This window comes from Rhinolophus ferrumequinum, chromosome 10 (genome assembly GCF_004115265.2).
Source record: "Rhinolophus ferrumequinum isolate MPI-CBG mRhiFer1 chromosome 10, mRhiFer1_v1.p, whole genome shotgun sequence".
In the NCBI taxonomy this organism is placed as follows: domain Eukaryota; kingdom Metazoa; phylum Chordata; class Mammalia; order Chiroptera; family Rhinolophidae; genus Rhinolophus; species Rhinolophus ferrumequinum.
In genome coordinates this window covers 53,821,511-53,848,245 of record NC_046293.1, presented here as the reverse complement: position 1 = coordinate 53,848,245, position 26,735 = coordinate 53,821,511, and the positions used below count along the sequence as shown (strand labels likewise).

Below are 26,735 nucleotides of genomic sequence, written 5' to 3'. Positions count from 1 at the left end.
CCCCAGAGGACCCTACTCTTAGGGAATCTGGCAATGGCTGAGGGGACTGGAAATTTAAAATCGTCTCTTCCCATGTATTAGACTCTGTAACCCTATTCACCCTCAAACATACTCCCAGGCCCTTCCTTACCCATCCTTGTCTTCCTGCCTCCTGATTTGTCAGCTAGCTGGGCCTGCAGGAACCGGGAAGCAGGAAGGTGGAGCTGCAGAGGCCCTTACCCCTGCTTGCGTGAATGTGGGCTCGCTTCTAGATGAACTCTGTGCTCAAAGAAGCTGACACCAGAGAGAAAAAGAGAAAAATCTTGAGGAGTAGAAGGAGAGACAGGTCTGAGAAGGGGCCCCTGGACCTGGAGGGCGGTGAACAAACCTTGGTTTCCTCTCTGCTCCCCAAATCCAAAAGGCACTGGAGCTCCTAAAGCTACACAGGTTTCTAGGTGGCTGAGGTACCCCTTCAGGTCCCTGGTTCAAACAGTGCACGCTACCATTTTTAATTCTCAAGAGGCAGCTAAAAATCGGGTACCCAAAGTAGCCACATGCTGCAGGGGAAAAATAAAAATGGGGCTAGCGATCCAGGGGGCAGAAAAAGCAGGCCGAAAGGGGTGGTCAGTTCAATCAGAAAGATGGGTCAGAGGCAAATACTTTCTTTTCTACCAAATCCCCCAAATGTTTGTTTTGGGCTCCTGCCCAACCAGATAAATCAAGCTAACAGATTAGGAAGTTCATAAAATTGTATTCTTAGGTAATGATATCCAGAGAGGTAATAAATATTCCCTCCGCTCTGATGGCCGCTGGAGTTGGGGGAGCTTCCATCTCTTTTTCCAAGCTTGAGAAGGGTTTCTTGGAACGGGAATATTTTAATTAGAAATAGCTCTCCAAAGGTAAGGTGCCAGATAATAGCTGAACAGTGACTTTGTGAGGGCATGCTCCCCCAGAACTGGGCAAAAAGCAAAGAAAAAGATGGTAGAGTTGCCCCAGCCCGCTGCTCCTTCCCGTCATAGCACCTTTGATCTCAAGGTCCCCCTTCTTAGTCAGCGTCTCCTAATCTTAGAAAAGCAGACAAACTGTGCCTAGCAGGGGGTACCCTGGCCCCAAGCTCTGGAGAACCCCTCAATTGTTTTTTTCTTCCTTACCACTCCCCCAAATACACATACACATATACATCTAACATCAGGAAGATGTCTCTGGATCGCAATTCGCCAAGTCCATGCATGAAAAAAGCTGACATACAGCTTGCAGAGAAAACTTTGTAGGAAACTTCATACAAACAGCAGTGAGAGGCCCTCAGAGAAACAAAGTTCCCCTGTCCTTTCCCCCAGACTCACTTTCTCGGCTCTCTCTCTCTCTCCTTTTTGAGCCAAGTTTCTTCGCTCCTCAAGTACACGAGTCGGCGCAGAAACTCCATTTTCCCCATCCAAAAGCCTTCCCTCCCCAAGACCGGAGTTGAGATAAAAATTGAATGGCAAACAGAGACAGAGATTGAAACTGCTATGCTCCTCACCCCCAGAGCAGATCGAGTGCTAACTACTTACATGTCAAGGGGATTTTTGACCTGTGGGGATCTCCTGGTGCTTGGAGAGGACCTTGGAAGACTGGTCGTTTCACCCCGTCTTCTTTTTATTTGGCCATTGGAGAGAGAGATACAATGCACTAGCAGGCATTCATGCGCCTCGCCTCTCCCAGTACTCTGGGCAAGAAATCGCCAGCCCCACAAAAGCAGTGGCATCCTATTTGGAGACCAGGGGCTGAGCCAGGGCTGGCTTGGGAGGGTCAGAGATGGGGGTGGGGGAGAGGTCAGAGGCGCTGCCGAATATAAAGGCGATGAGAGAGAAAATGCTGTGTCCTCCCCGTGAACCTGGGTTGTGTCCTCCCCGCCCCCCCCCAGCCTTTCCCCCCACTGCTCAACCCAACTTCAATAAAAGACCCAGCCCTTGGCCCTCGGCTTCCCAGTGAGGCTGTAGCAGAATCGGATGGATCAACAGCAGCGGGGACAAGACTGCGGGAGCTAGGGGCCCTGGCTCAGGTTGGCTCCCCACACCCCTCAACCTAACACTCCCAGGGAGCCTGACCCCACTCTGGGTGGTCAGGTCCAAGGCAAAGGAGAGCTTTGGGGAAAAAGGAGAGAGTGGAGCCCACTGGAGGGAAGACCAGAGGCCAAAATCTTCAAAACCTCAAATGTAGAGGGGTTTAGCTTTGTTTTATTTGTCAAGAGTTATAGATTTCTGATATTTCACCGTTTCAGACCAAGAAGTACTGAAAGAGACAGAGAGAATGACTATGAGTGTATGTGTGAGAGGAGGAAGGAAAAACTAGAGTCCCTCTTAAAGAAGGGAAATAAAAGAACTGTTCCAATCATTTTATGCTGCTTTTCCTGAGCTAAAGAGTGTCCCTTCAGAAAGTTCAGGGAGAAGCTTAAGAAATAAAAGACAGTGATTTTTTTCCCCCTCCTTGCCTTCACCTCTTCCACTTTTGGGAAGAGAGGGGATAAATTCCCCTAAAACCAAACGAGCAAAGATAGGAAAGGTCTATGGATTTTAATTTCCTTTTTTTTCCTCCCTCTCTTTTCATCTTATCCTACATACAGGCTTGGAAAGACACCCAGTCCACCCTTCAGACCTTCCTTCCCTTTTCCTAAGCATAGCTAGACCCTCTCTTTCTGCCCCAAAGTCAACTGCCTCAAGATGACAGGAGCTACAGTCAGATTTGGCCACTAATTCACTTGATTACATAAAATAACTCCAGATAATTGTTGGCCCTGCTTCCTCACACTGTAGGCAGCATGTTTTTGCTGTCTCCAGGGCACCATTGAGGGAGGAGAAAGTAGACCTACAGGACCAAGTGATTTCCCCCAACACACACACACACCACTCCAAGTACCAGTCAGCAAGTGGTACAAGAAGAAATAAATCCAGAGCACACCAAACAGATTTTCACAACTTGATCTCCTTGTTGCCTTTTACTTCAGAATTTGAGAATAGAGGAAAGGAGTATCTCTGGTTCCCCTACATACCCCAGATCTCTTCGCCCTCTCTCTCTAATAGCCCTCTATCCTGAAATTTGGATAAATTGCCTGAGAAGCTCACCAACTTCTTCCCCCACCTTCTCCCAACAAACAAGCAAAAATTTGAGCAGGCCTTGCTTAGAGCTTGGTCTTCAGGACCAGAATTATTTGGGAGCCTTTGCCTTAAATTAATTATTCAGGTAATCCAGACCAGTTTTCTTAATTTGTTTATTTTTTGAGCCCCAAGGAAACAATTTTTTAAAAATTATTTACAGCCAGAGTCTTGTTCTAGCCTTCCCCCAGCCCTGCGGAACCTGGGAGGTTACAGGAAGACGGGCGGTCCCTGACTCTCCCTGCGTCTTTGCTCAACAACTGGCAGGTCCATTATAAAAGTTAGGGAAAAAATAAAAGTTCTTCATTACTGCAAGCATCAGGCTTTGAGGCCTACCCATGCAAGGGGGCCTCCCAGGCCTCTGGCCTCCACTTCACCCTTCTTTCCAAGTCTAAACAAACAGAGAAGCCATCCTGACAGGTCACTTTGCTGCTTCAGAATCACCAACTCAAAATCTTTCTTCTTTTAAGGAGAATGCATATGTTGAGGGGGCATCTTTCTTAATCCCTCAACCTAAAGGGCCCTAAAGGATGAAAACTCTTCTCTATCCTACTCCCTAAATGTTCCTTCTTGTCTGCAAATTAAGCAGGCCTACTCAGTAAGGAGAAGGGAAAGGGGAGAGAGGAAAATAGACAAACAGAAGTCACTGTGCCTAACTATAGAAAAATGAGACCCCCCCTCCCATCTCTACTGTAAGTACCCCCAGGAGAATATAGTCTCTGCAGACTCAGAGGGAAGGGACACGAGAAATCAGCCCTGATCTTTCACATTTCATCTTCTGAAGATACCCTGTCCCAACCCCCTTGCTGGTTCTTCTAAGGACATTGGAAAACTGGAGTTGAGAGTTAAGATTTGTGTATTTGCTTAGAGTAAACTTAGGCAACTATAGAAAAGGTGGGGTGTTATCAGGCCAGAAGGCGGAGGGGGGCAAAAGAAACCATCAGACATTGACGTAAAACTAATTCACATCCACTGGTTTATTATTGATCACGGGGCATTTCACATCAACACTAAAATTCTTTATTGCAAGTTTTACAATAATCAAGTAAATTCAGTCCAAAAACACAATAACCACAATGGGGGTGGGGGGATTCTACCTATAGACTGCCTCTCTGAACTGAAAGTTCATTTTAATTTTCTTTTGGCTCCTCAAACTGAACAGCTCTGAGAGGCTCTCCAGATGCATTTAGCTTTGTCTGCTGTCTTCCCCCCTCTCCTCCCAGCCTCCCCCCACAACAATAATACAAAAGAACTTCATAGCTTTGTTCTCCTTAAAATGACTTCCCCCTCACTAACCTCCCCTGGTGCATTTTCAATGCAAACGGCCTAAGGAAAGAGGGGGGAAGGAGGAGGAGGAGGAGAAGGATGAGAATTGGCTTAAAAATCTTTCCTTTTTTCTTTTCCTCATTTCCCCTGAAATTCACCCAAACCAGACCATCACACCTTGCAATATATAATTTTTGCAGCTTTTTTCTTAAAAAATAAATTACCCCCCAAAATGGCCTTAAAAAAAAAAACACCCAGCAGGTACCATGCTAAGACAACATCACATGCTTAAAAGGGTCCTTAACGGTAGAAGGGAGAGAAGGGCAGGGGGCTTGTTTGTTTATCTGTTTTGTCTGTTTGGAATTGACAAGGGATAAAGTGGGAGGAAGAGAGAAAAGAACCAAAATATATATATATTAAATTTATAAATAAGAGTCAATTTGTGTGTGAGGGGCGGATGGGGGCATGGGGTGGGGGCAGGATGTGAGTTATGTTTTATAACCTGGTAATGTCCTCTGCCCGTTGCTGCTCCGGCGGCGTGGCGCTCTGGGAGTGGTCTTCAGAAGTGCCCGGGGTGGCTGCTGAGAGGGTGCTGGGCGCAGCGCCGGCCGGGGGCGCTGACCTGACTTTGGTGTTGGGGAGTCGGTGGTCCTTCTTCCATTTCATGCGACGGTTTTGGAACCAGATTTTGATCTGCCTCTCAGAGAGGCACAGCGAATGGGCGATCTCGATCCTTCTCCTTCGGGTCAGGTAGCGATTGTAATGAAACTCTTTCTCTAATTCCAAGACTTGCTGCCGAGTGTAGGCTGTCCTGGAGCGCTTGGGTTCCCCTCCGTTATAATTGGGGTTCACTGGGGGAATGGGGAGGGGGAAAGCAAATAGTGGGGTTCAGAGGCGGCAGGCTCCCCGCCCCCCACCCTCACCCCAACCTCAGCTCCGTAGAACAGGAGGAGGGAGTGGTGGAAATAAAGTCATCAAGCTAAATGGGTTATAAAGAAGTTGAAGGAAGCTGGAGACTTTGTAGTGTAATAAGAGGGGAATCCTCATTGTAACGACACTGAATTATTTATGCGCCCTTAGAAAGCGAGCATAGTTTTCACACATACATAACAGATCGTAGCACATGGCTCGGACTGCCCAGAGTAGCTAAGCCATAAAATTTATGGGGGATGTAATTACCCATTCTCGCTCGTAAATCCAGTTCAATTGTGCTAACCCAGAGTCGCTCCTGGAGAGAGAGGGGGAAGGATAGAAAGGAGGACGGGGGCCGGAGGGGGCCGGGGAGGGTGGGGAGGACTGAGGAAGAGGGGAGGGAGGGGGAGAGCAAAAAGCAAAGTTGCCTACCCGTGCTAACGTGGATTTTTTTCATCCATGGGTAGACTATGGGTTGCTTGCTGGCGGCGCTGGAGGGATGGTCAGGGGCTGGCTGGCTGCAGGCTGGCGGGGCTGGGGACGGGGAGGCGGAGGCGCCTGAGAGAGGCGCCGGCTCGCAGAGCGGCTGTGATTTCTCGGGGTGGTGGTGGCCCGCCTGGGCCGGCCCGTGGCCTCGCGAATTGCCCGGCCCCTGGAGACTGGTGCAGCTATATTGGCGCTCAGGGTAGCTAGGGCGCGGAGGCGGTGGTGGGTACAGCTCCTGGTGGTGATGCTGGAATCCCGATTCCCTGGTCCGGCTGTAATATTCCGGACTGTGTTCAGGGATGTAGCTATTTTGCGAATATTCTTCGCATGGAGGAAATTTCGGATCGATGTAGTTAGAGTCCATCAAATACGAGCTCATGATCATTAATTTCTGGAGTGGAAAATAATTTTTCTCGCTTTGTCGTTTTTCTGCTCCATAAAGCCCTCCTACTAGCTAGCGACCCTGTAAAGTTACTTTCACCATGTGACTCCGCCGGCCAATCACACAGAGCAACTCAGTCCCCGGATAAGGAACCGAATCGCTTTATTCAAAATGTATCCAATTTTTTTTTGTGTGTGGTGGTGGTGGTGATGCTGGGGGGGTGGTGGTGGTGGTGGTGATGTGGGGTTAGCTGGCAGGGGCTGGGGTGCCCCCAGTGCATACCCCGCCGACTGACAACCCTCTCCTGCAAAAGGAAATGAGAAGCCCCCAGCTCCCCTCCAAAGGCTGGACATTGGGGGTGGGGGAAGTCGGGAGGCTGTGATTCAGCCCCCTCGCAGTGTCTCCCCTTGGGCCTCGGGTGGGCCCGTTGGGCCTCCACTCCTGAGCTTTTCCAGAGGTCTCCATTCATGGCGATCCTGTCTCAGTCTGTGTAGGTCACCGGGCAGCGCCCCTCTTTCGCAGGAAGAGGAAGTTGAATGAGGGCTGGAGTGAAGGTTGGATGGGGAGGGGCCCAGGCTTAGCCCAGGAGGCTGAAGAGCCAGGGGTGCCCAACCCCCATCCAAGGATACCAAAGTCCAGCCCCTATCTCCATACACACTCACCCAACCCTCTGGCCTTGGGGCCGGGGAGGCAGGGTCCCAGCTGGACCGGGCAGGTAGAGGCAGCGGGATGCAAATGATTCTGACGTCATTTCTGGAGGTCTGGGGGTAGAGGCCCCGCTGAAGAGAGACAGGAAGTGGTTGGCAAAAACAGAGTTCAGAAGCCTTGCCCTCCCTTAGTACCCACTGACCCTTCCTACCCCAGCCCAGGAACAGAGGATCTCTTCTACTGCTGGTTCTGTTTCCACTCTCCATTCCGTCTGGCCTGCTGCTTTCCGACAACTACCTCCAAGATTGCTTCCTAAGGAGCTGGGGAAACAGGAAAGCAACGTGCCAGGAGTCAATGCACTGTGATGGTGCCCAGCCAAGGGCCTGGGAGCTCTTTCTTCTCCATCCCCACAGAGGGCAGACCTAGCTAAGAGGGAGGCCTGTGTGGGTAAACCCTGCTTCTGGCCAGGAATTGTATCCATGTAACACATGTGTTTACATGTAAACACACATTCCCAAGGGCCAGCTCCAGGCTGCCTTCCAAAAGCTGAGGGGTGAGCTCACCAAGCAAGCTGGGGAGGCTGGGCGGGCCTTAGGGGTCTCCAGTCCATTCCCACCTCCTCCCCCTCTCTCTGCCACTTATTCACAGGAATACTCTGGTATTTGGGTAGCTGGGCCATGGAGGAGGGAGGGGGCAAGGAGAGCTGCTTTCCAACCCCCCCTCAGCTAGGGGTGGCCACGTCATTCCACCAATTCCAATTAACTGATCCCATAATTCAGAGTTGGGGGGGCGCAGGAGGGAGAGCCCAGGGAGGGAGCCGGGTCCCCTTGTTGTACTTGATAACAATTATAGTTTAAAATCATAGCTTGCCGGGGCTCGGCTATATTTTACTTGATAACAATAAAAGTGACACATAAAGTTAACTGTTTATGTTTTATTTATTAGACTAAATCTGCCAGCGGTGGTAGGAGCGCTTGCCTCGTCGCTACAGCTTTTATAGGGCTGTAAAACGTCATAAATCAGTCTCGCGGAATCGCCCGCACTCTTTGTGTCGGCGGCGGCGCAGGGCTGGCGGCCGCTGGCTGCCTGCTCCCTCCTTTCCACGAAAAGTCGTAATGTGATTTTTTCCCCTCTGATTTTATTATTATGATCGCCGCCGTGATTAGTCAATCTACCTTTAATTCGCCGCCCTACGCTGCCTCCTCCCAGCCCAGCCTGGTTGACACTTGAATAAGTACCCTTTAAAACGGCATAACAACTATTTGAGGGTTTAATTAGAACATCTGCAATTAAGGGAATGAGGAGGGGAAAGAGAAAAAAAAAAAAGCCCTTGTGAGAGAGAGACTGAAGGCGGGAGATTCTCAACCTGTCTCTCACCACCTTTGAGACGCAGGAGAGGGTCCCCACCTACAAATTAGGGCTTGCCCTGAGCGCAGGGATGAGAAAGATGCTGGGCCACAGCCATTGCCCAGAGGAGCTGATTCTGTCCTGGGCCCCTGGCCACCTTCCCTCCTCCAATGCTCAGGGCTCAGGTGTTTGGGGGGGGGGGTTGTCCCTGCATATCCCAAGAGGACAGTGCCCTGCCCCACTGCTACCAGGTGGGTGAGAGAACAGGAATTCCCTGGAGGTGGACCATCTCTGGGAGGAGATTCCCACATTTCCACAGTTGGTGAGAACCCCTGCCCACTCCTATCTGGGATCCCTCTGTGCATGAGGACTGGCTGGTTTGGTTGGAATTGGAACTTGGGAACTTGAGGAGGGGAAGGCTGCTGCTTGGTTGATAGTGGTTTGGAGTGTGGTGTGTGAGGGTTTTATTTTTTGTAATTATTGATGGTGGGGTGAGTTGATTATAAGATTCTGGAAGAGGGCAAAGAGAAACCAGTGCTGAATGCTGACCTACAGAAAGTCTAAACCACAGCCTCAGACTGCCCCATGGGGAGAACCAAAGCTCCAGGGATCTCAGGTAGGGTAGGGTGAGGGTTGCTGAAGGAGGAGAAAGCCTTCCAGCCTCACCGCCAACTTCCCTTATAAGCCGGCACCTGGATCAGGCTGCCCCACCCCATCATGGCTCGGAATATTCTTTCCCTCACCTGAAGAGGTGAGGTCTTAGCCTGGTTCTCCTCCTCCCAGCGCTCACACTTACCTTCTACCAGGCCTGCCCCCTTCTCAACCCTCACTTCTTCAATCTCTTCATCCTCCTGGGCTTGTTAGGGAGTCCTCAAGGTATTGCCCATCCCGCACCCTCAATCCCCAGGATTCTGAGTTTTGCAGGTGGGTAGAAGGAGCTAAAGCAGGAAACCCACTTTCGGGCCAGTATGTGTAAGTAGATACAGTGAGTTCAGATGCCTCCAACTGAATGTCAAGTCTGTCTTTGATTATTATGGCTAACAAATATATATATATATATATATATATATATATATATATATATATATACATATATATATAATTTATTAATATATTAAATGCCCCCTTGCAGCCATAAATAAATGTGGTTCTCATTCGAGGTTTGCACAGTTAATTCAACATGTACATCCAGAAAGTGAAATCTGGGAGATTCCCCCAAATATACCCACAGTCATCTACATCATTTACCCCCCCCCCAAAACAAGGACTCTCTTTGGGCTACTATAGGCAAGGAAGTCGTCTAACATATGGGGAAAATAGCAAGCCAGACTCCACTACATGCATACATACAAACATTTTCACTTATTACCAATACAGAAATCAACCCCCTTCGGAGGGCTCTGCACTTAGCATTGACTTAATGGGGTGGGGGGAGTAAAGTGGCTCTCGCCTGTGATGAATCCTGTATCTGGTCCTGTCTCCTTTTGTGCTTCACCTTCTGCCTCCTGTCTTGCCAGCCCAAGGATCTCTCCATCCCGGCTCTGCCCTCCACCACCCAATTTTATTTTTTATTTTTCTAACCACCTTTTGCCAGCTTCCAAACGCTCTCTGAATGCCCCCCATCCCATCGCCTTTCTAAATCTTGATCTGGTTTCTCTTTCGGAAACATGTTTCAGTACAAAGCGCTTCCCTTCTGACACCGCTGAAGAAAAATATGTGTCCATTGTGTGCGCGGCCTTATTGTGCCCGGATTACCATACTGACCGTTGGATAACCCATATTCCTCCCCTCCCCAGTAACAAGCTGCCGGCTGAGAGACCTCAGCGGCTCCACAGATTCTGTGCTGCATTAAAATCTCACCTCTCAGACTCCCTGGATTTTCCTAGGGGGAAAAATAAATGGGAAGACCAACTCAGGACTTGGAAAGGCAAAGAGAAGGAAAATGAGAGTCATTGCTTTCCCGGTTCTCAGAAGTGCAGGATATTTTTTGGTGTGTGTATGAGGTTTCTGTTGCTGTTGTTTTAGAGATTAAAAATTGAAACATGTCTCTTTCCTCTTCCTCAAATAAATTGACTTTTAGATGGTATGCAATCAAGTAATTCATTTCATTTTTATTTTTTCTCCAAGCAACTTGAGAACCCCAAACTAAAGCAATACTATTATCCAATTTTTTTCTGCGTGTGTGTATGTATGTATGTATGTACGTGTGTTTTTGTCCCTTTCTAATGCCAGCAGGCAGGGCTAATGTATGCAAAAGAATATGCAAATGCTTAATTGATTTTTTTCTTAAATCTCTTGTCAGTAAAAGTAATGAATTGGTCTAAAATGATTTTAATAACCCAGACGTGTCACCAGAAAATGCTCAACCTTTTTTTTTCCTCCTGGAATCACTTATAGTCTCAAAAAAAAAAAAAGCAATCATGGAATGTTAATTTGCCCCCCTTTAAAATATTAAAGATAAATTTCTCTTGTTTCTTTGGAGACCATAGGCAAGGTCCTTTCGTGGATTTCCCCCTCCTTGCTTTGCCTTCCTTGGAATTCAATTTTCCTCAAATCTCGTTTAAAGTGGCTTTTTAAAAAGTGGCTGCATTTTAATATTGGTTAGACAGAGTGACCTGCATTTCACCTCGGGTGTTTGACTTGTTCCAATAGGTCACTGCCATGGGGTTATTGATGGGGAAACTCCATTGAAATTTGTCTCTTCGCAAATGGCCTTTAGATCTTCTAGCGAGTTCAATAACTAGTTATAATGTGGAAGGGGAAAAATGAAGGCCCTGGGCTAACGAATTTGATGTTTCATTTTTATGCTGGAGAAATTGTTAGAATTGTTAGTTAGAGGTTGGGTTCCCCACCCCCTTCCTTGCTCATCCTGGCCTCACTGACCCCCGCTCCTGTCCAAGGCTGCGGGATTATAACCCCAGTAAAACCTGGGCTGGGGTGTCCCTTTCTCGCTTTGATGACAAGCTTTAATTCTTATTATTATGAATATTGTTGTTGTTGTTGTTGAGAATTCTAACTTAATGGCTATAGGAAGCATGCGCTGCTGGAGATTTGTAACCAGAACTTTCCTGTTAGAGGGGGGAAAGACTTACTTTTAAAGGAGCCTAAATGCGGTTTTGAAAGATTCCGGAGTTAGGCTGGCTTTAGGGTAGTTTATGGAGGGCTCCCAGCCTGGTGCTTCCAGAATTAAGGAGATGAAAGGAAGCTGGGAACCCTTTCCGAGGTTGATGAGGGCATCTGTTGTTGGCCTCTCAGCTGCCAGAGACCCATGGGATCAGGTACCCAGGACCAAAGAAGGGAGAGGACTGGGAAAGGCTAAAGATAGAGGGAGAATTCCATGGAGCAGGCAAAAGAATCCTGGGTCTCCTCCAGGGTCAGAGACAGGATTCATGAGGACTTGGTCTGCCTGCCTGGCGAACTTCACAAGAAGGATGCCCCGCAAAAGCCCAATGCCCAAAGACAGTGTATTTTAGTGAACTGGAGACATCAGAGGAAAACGAGGGGGGGGCGATGGAGATTTTATAAGGTTCCCTTTTCGCTGGAGTTCTCGAGGAGTGGGAGAGGGAGGAAAGGGCAGGGGAAGAGAGGGAAAGTCTTTATTTTATTCTCCCCAGTCCCAACCAAGTTGAGGAGCCCTTGGCGTCTCCAGAGAAGCCTCGGTGAGAAAGGGTTGTGTAGAGCTCGTCTGACCCAGCCTTACCAGCTCGTTACCATTATCAACATAATAACAAGAGCAAGAACAAAATCGAGTTGCCTGTGTGCCTTATTTTCTTCTTCCAGGAACTGTTCTTTCTCCTTCCCTGCCCAAAGGGATCCAGTTTGCTCAGCCCCAAATTTCCCCTTTAATAGTCCATCTACCCCCCTATCCCTTTTCCAAGCCTGGGCCCATAAATGGGAGTCACTCCAAAGACAAGCCTCGATTCCTGGGGTGGGGGAATCAAGGCCAAAGCCGATATGTAAGTACCTGAAACTAGGGTGCCAATTCCCTGTATCCCCTCAAACCCAGAGGCAGTATCTCGGGGCCACCTGCGCTCTCAGACAAACTTGCCTAGGCAGATCCGTGGCACCACTGGGATGCAGGGAGCAGTCCTTAACCACACGCCACAACCTCATAAAAGTGGGAGAGCCCGAGAAAGGGCCATCGGCGGCTTCAGGATCCGGCCTGGGAGAGGACACCCAGCTTGCTCTTCCCAGCCAAGCAGGAATCAATAGCGATCTGTTCTAAACTTGCCCGCAGCCCCTCGGCGCTCGGCCCGGGCGGACCAGCTCCTTCCCCTGCGGTTAGCCTGCCTCGGCCCGCACCTTGGACACCTCCTCCAAACTCCGGACCCCCAGCCTCTGCTCTCGCCCTTTCCCGGTTTTAATTACGTGATTGATTTTCGCCGGTCGGGATGTCTCTGCCTCCAACTGTTTAAATCTTTCGGCTCTTTTTGTCTTTCCGGGTCCTCCTGACGGGCTGTAATTTAGAGACTGCCCCTCGGGCGGCCTCGGTCCGGTCCCGTTGCTGCCTCGCCCTACACGCCAGCGAAATGGTCCTCCCTGGCTCGGCGCGGCCGGGTCTGTCGCCGGCCCGCCACGCGGGGCTCTGCGACTGTGGTCCTGCCCATTCGCCTTTCTGAATTATTTTGTGCTCCATTATTCTCTGATAGAGAAAGAGTCCGTGTTTGAGTTCTCACCGCACGCCTGGGCTGGAGCTAGGCTGCCCGAGGTGCTGTGTCTCCTCCTCGCCCCGGTGAGGGTGTATTACGAGGTCTGCATTGGGACTTGAGGAAGCGCGATGCCTGGCTCCGGGCTTGGCAGGGAGCTCCAGCCACGTCCCCCAAGACCCAGTCCCGCGCCCGCGGCCCAGAAGCGCCCGGAAAAGCAAATTCGGCCATAACTTTCCACCACTAAGCCCGAGCGGGACCGCAGGGCTGGAGGCTCAGAGCCCCCAACCTGCACTTGGCCGTGGGGTCTGGTGTTGCTCTCTAGCCCCAAACAGAGGCCCCTGGCCCTGGCAGCCCCGCGGGCACCCGCAGCGGCCTCGGGCACCTCAGTCCAGAGACACACCGGGCAGCCCCTACGCCGGAGGGACTGAAGGTGAGGGGAAGGAAGGGAAAGAGGGGAGGAATTTTCATTTATGAGTAGAGTAGATTTGGGGTGGGGATCGGAAGGGGAAGACATGAAATAAAAGAAAAGGAGCTCCTTCTCCCATTTCCTCCTCCAGAAGAATAAAAACTTTCCTCCTCAAACCACTGGTATCCCGCTTAATGTCTCATCTATTTACAACTAATAAACACTTCTCTGATTATTTTCCCATGGCCTGTTCATTCTTTGATCCTTTCCAAAGAGGCAAGGAGTTACTACTAGCAGTATTTTATGATTATATTTGCTTCCTCCGGGAGAGGAGAGAGTTGGGAATGTCTTTCTCACTGGGGAAGAAGTTCAGTGAAACTTGTGTTGGTCACAACCTTCTCCCTGTCCCCGAATCTACAACACCCCAATCTCTGCTCCCCCAACCCCCTTCCCCCCACAGCAATGTTGCCGGGTAAATAAGAGTCCGCCTGCCTGGCTATTAGGATTCTGGAGACGTTGGCATCTGTAGCAATCATTAGTCAAAGCCGCGGAAGCCAAAGGAGCCGAGGAGTTGGACAGAAAAAATCTTGGAAATGATATACAGGAGCCGCCAAGGCATCAATCCCGCCGATAAGAGCGCGGCTGCTGGGAGCCAGGCGGCCGCTTAATTGGGCCCTGGGCACCAAGAACAATTGGGGAGGGGGCACCATCGAGTCGGGCAGTGACCCTGGCATTATTTGGGCACACTAAAAAAATAGTCCGGGACTTGAACACCCTTTACCCAAAATGTCAAAGGCCCAGTTGGGTTGTGACAGGGACTCTTGTGCCTCTGTTAGCCTCTCCACCCTGGGAGCTAAGAGGAGCTGGGCTGAAGGACTCTCCCCTTTTTTCTCTCTCCTTCTCCTTACTGGCTGTCTTAGGAGGTACTGCAGGTTGGGGAGCCTGGGCTGGGACTTCAGGTCACAGGGACAGCCTGGAGAGAGGCTGTCGTCCCTACAGTGGGTTTTCAGGGATCAGATAATTCAGTTAGACTACATTTGAAGATAGCCTTGGAGATAGAAACAGAATCGCTCTCTTTAATAAGTAAAATATCAAAAGATATTTGCTCCCCGTCCCCACTCACCTGATGTCTTTATTGATCACAGAGATAGAGAGATAGAGAGATGCAGTAAGTTTAAATCCTTCCAGAGGGAGATCCATGCCCTTACATATAGATGTATGCATTATGGAACCATCTCTAAATATATGCTCAAATATTTAAGTTTGCAGCAAAACTGCAAAGACTATAAAGATCTCCAAATATGCAGCTTCAATATGTAGCTATTTTATGAGTTGGGGTCCTTGCATAAATCTAGATAAAATTTTCAAAATAGAGATCTAGCAACATGCATAGTTCTTTTCAAGTGAGAAAAAAACACACCAAATATTCATCTAGATGTTTAGAGAGAGCTGTACCAATACATCCTAGCATATACATCCAACACTATAGAAAGATTGGTAATGTGCGCACAGGAATTCGACAGAGGACTGTTATGTTCACTGTGGATCTATAAATCTAGAGATCTATAAATCTGCATTTAAATGTGGAATAGAGAGGGATATAAAACATACATCCTGTTATAGAGACATAGAGCGATCTATAAATACATTTTCACATGTACAGCTAAAGGATTGCTCAGCTCTCTATAAAGACACGTGTATTTGCGTAGAGTCCTAGGAATGAGGGCAATTCTCTAGTGCTTCTGGGTTTGGGATATCCCAGCCCAGACTTCTTTGGGAAATGAATGAAGGTAAACTAGAGCCTATAAAAGTGCTAAGAGGGCCCAGGAACTCATTTAATCTATGGCCTCATTTCTGGCATATGGGGGCATTTCTCTGGCAGTGGAGAGGAGCCCTGATGCCTGGGCCTGAAAGCGTCCTGACTTATGGAGCTCAAACTGAGATGGAAATAGAGGGTTCTTCACTGCTTTGCCCTTCAGCTCCCCAGCCCCAGGCTCAGGGGAAGGACCCAGTGGGAAGTTGGGGTGTCTTTAGGAAAGGAAGTCTCATTAACATTACAAAATGGAGCCATTTAGGTAAAATATGATTTTGTTTGGAGACAGCTCAGTTAGAGAGAGATGTGACCAGGCTGTAGGCTTTCACATACACGCTTGCACCCATCTTAATCACATAAAACCAGTCACAGACTGCAGAGTCTCCTCCACGCACATAGCACTCTATGGGGTCTTCTACCTGCCTCATTCTCATCCCTTCCCTTCATGAGCTTTCCTTTATACACCTTGTCCCAGCTTGTCAAGAAGGGGTTTGGGGCTCATAAAGGAGTCGTAGGAAGACAGCAGCTTCAGAAGAGAGCAGAACCCCCAGGAGTCTTGGTCTCTACCACCAGACTCAGAAGCTGATTGTCTTTGATGGTAGTTCCTTTTCAATTGAAAGGTTGGGGGACCAAGGTCTGAGTGGATAAAAGAAAATGAAAGGTTGCACAATTTTTAAATATGGAACTTTGAGGGGGAAAAATCACCAATGAGCCCCTTTCTTATTGGAGGTGGAGGATTTTGGGAGACCTGGATTTCCTTTTATTTTTCTCCTTTAGTTTACTGGGGAAAGGGAGGTATAGAGGGGCCCCAGGTGGTCTTGGGGAAGTGCAATCTAATCTAGCTAGCCAGATTGGGGGAGAGTGATTTACAAAGCAAAACCTCAGATGCTACTTCCTGAGAAGTCACCAGATCAAAACAGCCTCCTCTAGGCTTTTATGACCGGGTTGCTACTCCTAACAGGAAAAGCACCCTCAATAAAACCTCCACTGGCCCACGCCCCTATCCTCTATCCAGAGGAGGGGGAGAGACACAATCTAAAAGGAGGGTCCTGACCCTTACTCCCTACACACACACACACACACACACACACACACACACACACACACGGTTTTCTGGCCAGAAAGTTGACTTTCTAAAGTATTTACTAGACAAGATTTTTGTCCACCATCTGAGCAAAGAATCAGCCCTGAGAAATTTGGAGTTTGAGCCTGGAACAGAGGATAGAGGGGGATTTGATCAGATAACGGTCTGGCCTAATAGCCCCTTATTGCGTTCCAACCCCCCACAACCCAACAGGCCAACAGGACACAAAAAGGTCATCAAGAGCTTGGCTGCCACCATTTGTGGGGGATGCTCCAGGGTTTTGGTTTTCCAGAGAGGCAGAGGGAGGAAACTCAACAGTTGCCCAGGGCTTGAGGGCCGGGGTGGGGAGGGTAGGACAAATGGTCTCCAGGCTGGGCATATGGGAAGAACGAGGGAACACGAGGACTGGGAAGTGGTTCAAGGCTGGTGTACTGTGGGCTTCAGACCTCTTTCATACCACACTTGTGTACATACATATACTTCTGCATGTTCAGGTGTGGTGTTTGGGGCCCAGAGGACTGGGAGAAGTAGGGATCTTTTTAGGGCAGAACTCAGCCTACTCTACCTCTCTGAAAGCTGTGGCATGTGCAGTAGTGAAGGATTCTAGAGAACTGAGCCCACACATTCCACCTAGCCCATACATGTCAGATCTTTCTCTGTACTTCTGTCAGGTATAGAGAAGTAGCCTCCCCCAACCCCTGAACTGGCTTCCCAGCATGCCTAGAGCCTTTTATTCAACCTTTTATTGTAGCTTTTAAGGCCTGGTCATCAGAGGCTGAACAAGGTGCTGGATTACCTAGTGTAACTTTCCCAAGTCCTAAATTTCACCCCCACCCTCCCAGGAGGTGATTCCTCCTGGGTGTCTCGGTTCTCTTTTGCCCCTCAGTGAGCCTTAGGAATGGGAGCGGGAGATGGACGCCACTGTTCTGTAGGATTCAAGGACCAAGAAATCTCGACCATCCCAGTTCCTCAGTCCAGACTCCTTGGGCTACTGGGGCCCCATCAAAGCCATGAAGTAGATATTATCAGAACAGACACAACATTCTGGGTTACAAGGGCACAATAAAAGGGGGTATGATTTTCTTGGCCCTCTAGCAGCTTAGTTTCTTCCTTATATTGAGTCTGTAACCCCAAAAGCCTTAGCTTGGGGTCCTGATTCTCTCCCTTCTCCACCTCAAAGGGCTTTAGGGTCTCCAGTCCCACTGAGAAGGAGGCTCAGAGTGGTGTTTGTCTCCTCAGTAAAGCACGGAATTGAAGCCCAGGACGATGCTGTTTCAAATCAGAAACTCAGCCCAAAGCAATTAACACAGAGAAGGAGAGTCAAAGAGACAGATAAAGTTTGCATGGATATTAGGAGGGATTGAGGCAATAAAATCTCTCTTCTCAGTGCCTGCTTAGACTGCCAATCCCTCCTATCTTTCTTTTTCCAACTTCATGGAATCTGGAAACTCCAGTGTGAGAAATCCACTGGAGGTGAGGTGTGGTCTCTGACAAGACTATCATACTATCTACCAGGGGAAAACAAGTATATGTGCTTTCATCCTAACTCATGAAAGAGATCAATGAAGCAGTGTGGTTGAAGGTGACTTGGGAAGTGGGGGCTTGATGGTTTCTGAGAAGAGCTGCCCTCCCTCTGGCTGCACATTCAATCCTTCCCACCTGGCCCAAATCAGCCCTACCCAGAAGACAAACAAGCAGGAGGATGCTGACAAAGCTCAACGCAAACTAGGCTACCCCTCGCAGTCCTATACCCTTGGCACCCCCGGAAGAGGGCTTAGAGTTCTGGGTGGCATAAGCCCATCAGAACTCCTACCCCTCAGTCAGCTCAAAGAGGGCAGGAAATCAGAAGGAGAAGGGGAGGAGAAGGAAGCTTAACCAGAAACTTAACCATAGAACAAAGCCCTGAAGACTTGGGCCGGGGAGGGGGGGGGACAGTGAGGGGAGAAATGCCTGCATCTGGACCCACTCCATGAGTGGATTGGCTCAGGGGCCAGTCGAAATATGTTCAGGAAACACAAACACTTCTGTCATACACGCACCCACGTAAACATACACCAAAATCAACACCTTCAGTGGCCGTGTCCTTTGATAGCAATTGACCAAGACACAGGATTATCATGTAGTCTATTATTATTATTTATATCTTGTTAAAAGAATGGAAAGGAAAGGGACTCAAGCAAATGCATCCACTGTTTAATATGGGGAGTCCGGGTGTTCTGTGCTTACTCCCCTTCCCAGAATCCTTCATTCAACTAGCTCAAAGTTATTCAAAAAACTACAGGTACCAAATACAACTTTCAAAAAGTCTCCACTTTTGCTCCCCTCCCCCCAACCATGCCAGGGGCAGTTTGATAAAGCTAATGGTTCCTGAAGCATTTCCAAAAACACAAATCAAAAGAAGTCTCTTCTAATCATTCCACCTGTCTCCAAGAAGATCAGAAGAGAATGGAAACTTGTACAAGGTGAGTGTACAGGGAATAATCACAGTCAGCATTTGAATTCAGGGTTGGAGTTCATATCCACACCTGCTGCACAGCCTAATCTAGAGTCTACATCTATAAAGCCCAGAGAATTGGGTATGATTACACAGGCCAAAATGGGAGCAATCCAGAGGACACCCTCACAACTTCAGATCCCGGTATAACTGAGATTGACTTCGAGGTACAACTTTGTTAGAACTATAGGACACAAGCCAAAGACTCCTCAGAGCTGGTTCAGGGACAGAGGGAGGGGACTAGAATATTTGTCCCCCAGCATCATTGACCCCCTTCCCATCTGAGATAAGGCAGACCCAGGAGCTAAAGAGGGTGGTGGGGAGAGAGAGCAAGGAAAAGGAGTTCGAGGGGTAGGGCGAGGCAGACTAAGTACTTTTTGGCTGATTGGTTGGTGGGGGGCATGTGACCCTGCTTAACACATTCCTGATTGGTTGTTTGACCTCTTCTAGGGTTAAAGACTTAGGAACAAAATTTAAAGCTTTCCGGGTTGGCTAGGGCACCTTGGCACCTGATTGACCGCCCATCCCTCGCTTCAGAGACACCGCCCCCCCACAATTCGGACTTGAGGGCGGGGAGGGGTGGGAAAACCAAGAACCTTAGGCCCCGTTTGTATTGGTCTTACTTCCATTTGTATTTGACCTACAAAACAGTAAAAAACTGGCTGATGTAAATTATTTGAAAAGAAGGACGATCTATTATTACTGGGGGAGGAAAAGGAGGTGATATTTAAATGGAATTTCTTAGGAAAAAGAAAAGGGGACTAAGAAGTCAGAGACACCGTCCCCCACCCCCAAGAGACGCGGTGTAAATCTGTAAAACAGAAGCACACGCATACACCCCTCTGCAAGAAGCGGAAGGGAATGGGACTGAGATTTGGCCAGGAGTCAGGGAGGCCGGCGAGTCTTGCCTGGGTGTGGGTCTTCGGCTCTGGCTAAATTCTTAGTTAAAGAATTTAGACTCGCTCTTCGACTCGCTCCCTAAGTCCTTGGGGAGGTCGGAGGGAAGGAAGAGCCGTTCGAGACCAAGGGAAACTCCATTTCTCTGCTGCTTGGATGGAAAGTTTTCAGAAACATTTCAAAATCACAAACTGGTGGAGAAGACAGAGTCGAGGAGGGATGATAATGAGGAAGGGAGGACCTGAGAGTTAACTTTTCAGATGGTCTGCTGGGGAGAATCCTCTGGGATCCTAAGTCTGCCCCGGGAAATAAAAGAGTGGGGAGGAAAAATGAGGAAGTCGAGTCTTGGCGAGGGAGTGAGGCCAAGAAGGAAGGCGTCGGGGGAGTATTCCCGCCCGGCGCCCGCGCTCCTCACTCAGGCGATAGACAGCTAGAGCGAGGACTGGGGTTCCGGCTCAGACGCCGGTGTCTTTGGGTCTCTGTCCCCCTTCACCCTCACAGAGTCTGCCTGGGTTCTCCGTCTCTGCTTGATCCCTGCTTCTTTTTCAGTATTTTGGGCGGCGGGGGCAAGCTTAACAGCGTACTCTCCGCATTCCCCAAACGCACCTCTTCACAAAGCGGGTGCCCAGAACCCCTCGCGCCCCAAGGCTGCACTCCTTCCCCCCGAAGGTGCAGACCTGATTCGCGCCCTCCGCTCCCTTCCACTTTCCAAAGTTGCCCTTCCTGGGCCCGCCTTCTACCCTGTCTTTCTTCCCTGGAGATTCTGGCCTGTCCCCTTGGAGGAGCCTGAGTTCATACATTGTCGCTTTCCTGGCTTAGATCTGGGTGACACACCGAAGGGTACTCACTCACAGGTGTGGAGGACACGTGCCTCCCTTGCCTGACGCCTCTGCTGCTCCTTCCTAGAAACCTGAAGGGAGCCCCGGCCTGAGATTGGCCCCAGGGCACCAGGCCCATATTGGGCCCTGATGGCTCCATCCCAGAAGCCACTGTCTCCTTAGGGCTGGGGTGCTTTCCTGGCCAGCCTAGTAAAGACGTTGCCTCCATCCTCCCACCCACTTACACTCCACTCACAGCAGAACCTCTAGGCCTCCATGGCCTAATTTTACCTCAGGAAAGGGTTAGGGATGCCAGGAAAGACCCCAACAGCTGGGGGAAGAGGCATGAAATCACACTGGCCCCAGAGAGGTTGGGACAGCTGCCCACCCAGGTCTGGTAGTGAGGAGGAAGAGGATGCTTTGGGACGTCTGGGGTTCAATTGGCCACCTTCAAGATGCTTCTGCCATTTTAGGTCGCAGTCTGTGGGCTCAGAAGTCCCAAAGCCCTCCTTCTCCGTCTTCCTCCCCAGCTGCCCACCCTGCCTGGGCTCTGAGCCACTGGCCCCTCCCTGGATCAGGGGGTCCCAGAGGCACTTTGCGCTTGCGCCTAGAGTTTACACACTCCTCCGAACACCAAACACCCATGTGTTTACCACTTTCTTCCTTCCTAACTGAGGAGGGAGAAAGGGTCATGGAGCTCTAAAGAACCCAGGCTTTTCTTTATCCCAGTTGCTGGAGGGAATAAGGAGCAGGGAGGGAGGGCTGGTCTGGGGAGACAAGCTCCCCCATCCTCTTACCTCCCAGCGGCTTTTTCTCTTCTCCCACCCCAGCCTGGGGATGCCTGGGAAGGCTTTCTTCCCCTCCCCTTAATGAGTGGGAACTGCCTTCTCTCATGGAGGAGGAAGATTAGGTAAATGGGAGAAAGGGTCAGAGAGAGAAAATTAACTTACAGCGTTCGCCTGGGATTCATTTTCAAAGATGTAACCTCTCACCATCATCCCCAGCGCCGTAATCCCCTCTAACTGCCAGGCCCTCTGTCCTAGCATTAAACCTCACCAGCAGCTGCGTGGCTGGACAGTTAAGATTATATATGATGTAAATATATTGTGGGTTTGTCAGCTCTCCCTACACCATAAAACTTGGTTTAATGACATCACGTGGTCCCCCAAGAGCCACTCACGGGCTTGCCTTCAGGCCATTCACATAAATAACCTCCAAAAGTTTCAAACTCCTAAATTCACATAGAAGCAGTGCGTATTTCTCTAATGCTCAGTTACACTAAAAAGCCCTTGTGCTGCTCCTTTGCCCCACCCCCACACCCCCCTTGCAGGGTGGGGAGGGGGGAGAGGGTGGATCCTTATTTATTTACTTACTTATTTCCATAAGGACCTGTCGCCTTCGAGGTCGTGTTGATATTTTTTTCCTCCTATTTTTTTTTCCTCCTCTCTCCTCTAATTGCTCAGAGTGGGCCGTATCCCCCTCTTCCCACTCCCCCGGGAAGGTAAGTCACGTTTCTTCCCCTTCTTTCTCACTGCCAGAGGGGGTGGGTTTCAGGGCAAAGTGGAGAGGCAGGCTCCACGGTCTCTGTTTGGAACCCAGAAGCCCCTCCACTAATTCCCCCAGAGCAATTGCCAAACCCTGGTACTTGGAGGTTGTTCCAGGAGGCTGGCTAGTGGGGGAATGACCTAGATTCCAAAGTAGAAGCCTTTGCTCAGGGAGAAAGCAAGGGTCTGGGTTGTACCCACTCCCAGTGCAGGGGAGCAGGTCCGAGGCCTCTGGCTAGGTTGTGGCTGCTGATGCCGCTGGAGCAGAGGCTGGCTGGGCGCAGACCTGCAGACTGTGACAGGAAAGGGGGAAAACAGTCAGGCATGGCTGCGTCTACCCAAGCCTGGCCAACTTGAGTCAGTCCTCCAGCTCCTTTAGGGAAAGAGAGGCCCAAACCCTGTGGGGAGGAGGCAGTCAGTGCAGGGTAGGGCTGATATGCCCTGCCCAGCGGGTCTGAGCAACATTGCCCTCACCCTGGCAAAGCCCTTGGTTCTCTCCCTGGGGCGGTGCGTCCCCTGGGGAGGAAGTGCAGGGCCTCGGCAGCCTGGGAGGCTGGGGCGGGTGATGGCGGGTGCCACGGCCTCTTTCTTAGTTAACTGTTACCCATTGGAGACGCCAGTACTTCTCCACGCTTCACCGCTCGCCCAATAGTTTTACTCAGCATGGAGAAAAAATTAAAATAACTCCCTGAAGAAAATTACACATTTTATTTGAGAGAGAGAGGGGGAGATTGAGAGGAGATAAGTTGGTGCTGGGCTGGGTGGACTACTGTGTGCTAGTGGAGGAGAAACATTACGGGTTCCCTAACCTGGACTGAGTAAGGGTGAAGAAGAAGGGTGCAGCAATGGGTGCAGTTCAACAAATATTTGGTGAGACCTCCTGGCATGAAGTAAGGAAAGGTTCTTGGGTCTTTTAAAAAATGACAGACAGGTAGCTTAAGCAGTAGGATGTGGAGATCAGTCCTTATAATAAATCCAAGGAGCATCTGAATTAATAATCATAAATATTTCCCTTGCTCCTCCCCAGAGCCTCTCTGCTCTCTTTCCCTCTGGGCTGCTGGAGCAGCCTTCTTGCCCAGCTCCTGCACCTCTCTCCACCCCACCTCTCTCCCAGAGTGGGGGGCCTAGGCTTGGCTCCAGGAAATCACCCCATTGTGGGAGGCAGGAGAGGAAATGCTGTAAAGTTTTATGGACCCTTCCCACATTTGTTTCTTCTAAAAGTACTTCCTCCCCCATTCCATCCCAAGAGTCGAGCAGAGCAGAGCCTGGGCCTAGGCCAGCCTCAGGCACCACCTGAATTATCTGCCTTTTCCCCTTCTCTTCAGCCCACCCCCCTACACAAAATCCCAGAGACTGAGATAAATGATAGCAAACAGATACCACTCAGGCACTGGTCTATGTGGCGGATACAGTCTGAACCCTTCCTGCCAGTCATACTACCCTCCCTACTCCCTCTTCCCCAGTATCTGAGAAAGCAGAGCCACACCTCCTCCAACTCCCCCAGCAGTATCAACTCTTTCTGAGGATCCTTCCGAGTCCAAATGGGCCCTTAGGCTGAGGGCTCAGTCCTCCCTCTATGTCCAGTGAGACCCCTCAGGGACCACTTAGTCCTGGGTCTTAAGAGACCAAAAAGGGCCTGAATCTGAGCAGTGCGGAGATAGATTACTTCTGGCATGCAGTGAGGGTCGCTGCCAGTCTAGAGGCCTAGAATCCACTCAGCCAAGGTGAGAATGGGGTTCAGAGGCCTGCATGCCTTGGATAGCCACAGCAGGGGACAGGCCAGTACAGGTGGCCTGGGTGCCCTCCGCTTCCCCCAGAGGCCCTTCTTGAAGCCAGGGATCAGGACAGGAGCTCAGTTTCACCTCCCTTGTCTCAATATCCCCAGAAGCTCCTAAAAATTCCTTTAAAGAAGTTTAAAGGCTGTGGGCCATCTCCCTACACCCCACAGACCATTTAGACAATTTTGCCCCAATACATGCCCCAAACAAAGAGGATCTGCTGCATCTTTAGTCCTGTTCTCTCTTTGTCTTTATTTGATATGACAAAATATAGTTTCAGGAAAGACCTGGAGTCAATAAATAGTTGTACAATAGTGATGGGCCAGGATGGCACAGAAAGTCATGGTAGGGACTACTGGGCAGCCAGGAACCTCGAGAACCGCTTGCTGGTGTCCCTGGGGTAGGGAATCCAAATAGCTGAGCTAGCTAGTGGTCTGAGGCTAGGGGCCTGAGAGGGCATGCAGAGGGTGTAGGCTGGAGAAGTTCTCAGGCTTTGGGGTTGAGGGAGAAGGTTTGGAGAGCGTAGGTCAACCAAGGGGGCCCTAGCGGACTTTCAGTCATCTCCCCCTTTTCATATGCAAATTATTATAAAATGAACATCTAGAGTTTAGTCGCTACACGGAAGCCACCCCCCTCCCCAGTCTGGCGCCCGACTCCCCCAGGCACAACCCCTCTCTCTCCGGCCTGGCCAGCCTAAACCCGGAACAAAGAAGAGGGCGAGGCTGGAGGGTCGGGGCGCGGGGCCTGCGGCGCCTGAAGGGCCCACTTTAACTCAAGCGGGCCACGCTGGGGCTGGAAGCCTGAGAGGCGGCCCAGGCCGGGTTCGGTCAGTGCCAACCCGTTAGCCACAGCCCCAGGGGAACCCCTGTGGAGCTTGCCCTGGGCCCCGGTGCTGAGCAGAACTGAGGGGAGTCCAGACAGCGCGAGCAGCCCCGTGGGAACCTGGGGTCGGTGGGGATGCAGAATGCCAAGGGAAAGCGCTTTTGTCTGTGAGGCCCGGGAGCCGGTGCTCCAGCCACCGCCCTTGCCCCAAAATATAGAGAGAGGAAACCCGAAAAGGAAAGGCGCGGGGAGCAAAGCGGGCTCGGGGTGCTTTCGGCGGGCTTCCCCGCTGCCTCTAAAGAGCCTCTTTGCTTTTCATTTTGGAATCTTTCTTCCACTTCATCCTGCGGTTCTGGAACCAGATCTTGATCTGTCTCTCGTTGAGACACAAGTTGTTGGCGATCTCTATGCGCCTGCGGCGAGTGAGGTAGCGGTTAAAGTGGAATTCTTTTTCCAGTTCCAGAGTCTGGTAGCGCGTGTAACTGGTTCGGGACCGCTTGCCGTCCGTCTCTGGAATATAAACCCCCCAAGCCAGGAAGGGGTGAATAGCGTACAGCGCCCCAGCGTCCCCACCCCAGCCCCAGGCCCCCACCCGCGGCGGGAGGGAGAGGAGGCAAGCAGGACGAGACAGGCCCGGCGGGCCGCAGGCGGGCCCGGCCCAGCCCAGCCCAGCCCCGGGAGAGGCGCCTCCGCCCAGGCAGGAAACTTTCCTCCGCAGCCTTCACTCAACAGCCGGAGGGGCTGAGGGGTGGGGGGAGAGAGAGACCCAGGCTCGGACCGAACAATAAGCACCCTCGAGATCCGAGCACCGGGGACCCCCCTCCCGCCCCTCCCGAGTCGCTGGAATCCTCCGGAGCGGCGAGTGCCGGCTGAGCCGGCTCCACAGGGGAGGGAGGGAGCCGCGGGGGGATCCCCGCTCTGGAGCCCCGCGCTCCTCACCCTTTAGATCCCTCTATTTTTTTAACTCCCTCCCTCTCCCCCAAAAATTGAATATTGCCTTTTATACACGTTTTGTTCCTATGATCCAATTATGTCGTCGTAAATTTGGGCGCACACAGCCTCTAAGCCTTTTAGTGGACAGTTTTACGAGCCATTGATGCCTGGATCGTAAAATTTATGGCCTCAGGTTTTTTTTCTTTATTTGCCCCGCATGGCCTATAAAACCCAGGCGGACCCGAGCGCGCAAAATGAAGTCCTAAAGTTTACCGTGGCTCATGTGCAGTTTGGTCATCCACGGGTAAATCTGTGGCGGGGCCGGTGGCTGGCTCAGTCCGGTAGGCTGCCCTGTCTGCGCCTGCTCCTCTTTGATCTCCCCACTGCTCTTAGCTCGCTCCTCCAGCGCTGGGCGAGCCGCCTTCTGACTGTACATCCCGGGGTTCAGAGGAGCCGCTTCATCTCTGCCCAGAGCGTGTCCCGGAGCGGCCGCGGCGCTGCAGGCGGGGCGGTCGGGGTGAGCCCGGGGGTTGGCAGCCATGTCTACCCCGTGGAGAGAGTTGGAAGGCGCAGGCGGTGGGAAAGTGATGCTTAAGTCCAATCCGCCGTAGCAGTACCTGGATGCCTGCACCTCTGAGGCCGATCCATAGTTCCCACAAGTTTGCATGTTATAGGCAGGGATATTGGGGCTCTGCTTATAGAATGAATTGGCTACGTAGGAGCTCATGGCGGGGAGGGCCCAAAAAAATTTCTGCACCCTTTTTGATTAAGGGTGATTTGTGACTCTTTGAAGTTGAGGGGTTTTTTGTTCTCCAAAGTGCACAATTTATAGGTGGAGATATCTCTTTCTTTATCCTATGCGCTCTTCCCAAATAAGGGAGCCTTAAATAGAGTCACGTGACTCGAGCGGCCACTCATAAATTTGGCTTGATGACCTCCGGGAGGTTAGTGATGGAAGCCGGCGAAACGCATCTTGATATGTTGGCAAAGCCCAACCAAGGGGGAGAGGGAGTGAGAGAGAAAGAGAGAGAAGGGGGAGAAAAAAAAAATGGTTCTTGGAATTGGGGGGTAGCCGGGACAACGAGCCCACAGCGACACCTGGTGCCTACTTAGAGGAATTGCAGTCTGGCACGCCGGCTTGCCTTCCAGGCCGCTGGGTTTTCTAGCCTGTAGAGAAGCGGGTTGTTGCTGCAACAAACCTCTGAAATGGCCTTTCACATTGTTTTTTTTTTTAAAAGGAAAGATGGGGCCTCATTTGGGATGAACTGAAGGTTTTTTTGTAATAGATAGCTCCATCCTCTCCACCTCAATGGCCTTCCAATCTTCAAAAATAGCTGACGAATGGG

At 50.6% G+C, this 26,735-nt stretch overlaps 2 protein-coding genes across 3 annotated transcripts in view; both read right to left on the bottom strand.

Annotated features, from left to right (window-relative positions):
* Positions 1-4,063: 4,063 nt before the first annotated feature.
* HOXC4 (homeobox C4) overlaps positions 4,064-26,735 on the bottom strand; it is a 38,109-nt gene continuing 15,437 nt past the window's right edge. The window contains exons 2-4 of one of the 2 annotated variants that reach the window (XM_033118511.1): positions 6,819-6,935; positions 5,721-6,165; positions 4,064-5,227 (exon numbers count right to left, since the gene is read on the bottom strand). In XM_033118511.1, the coding sequence (XP_032974402.1) occupies positions 4,872-5,227; positions 5,721-6,159 (795 nt within the window). In that variant the 5' untranslated portion in view covers positions 6,160-6,165; positions 6,819-6,935 and the 3' untranslated portion in view covers positions 4,064-4,871. Of the gene's footprint in view, positions 5,228-5,720; positions 6,248-6,818; positions 6,936-26,735 lie in introns of those variants that run through there. The other variant, XM_033118510.1, reaches the window with a different exon arrangement.
* HOXC5 (homeobox C5) lies at positions 23,862-26,191 on the bottom strand. Its single transcript, XM_033118514.1, has 2 exons — positions 25,663-26,191; positions 23,862-24,966 (listed from the first exon to the last, which is right to left on the bottom strand). The coding sequence occupies exons 1-2, from the start codon at positions 26,114-26,116 to the stop codon at positions 24,752-24,754; spliced, it is 669 nt and encodes a 222-aa protein (XP_032974405.1). The 5' UTR covers positions 26,117-26,191; the 3' UTR covers positions 23,862-24,751.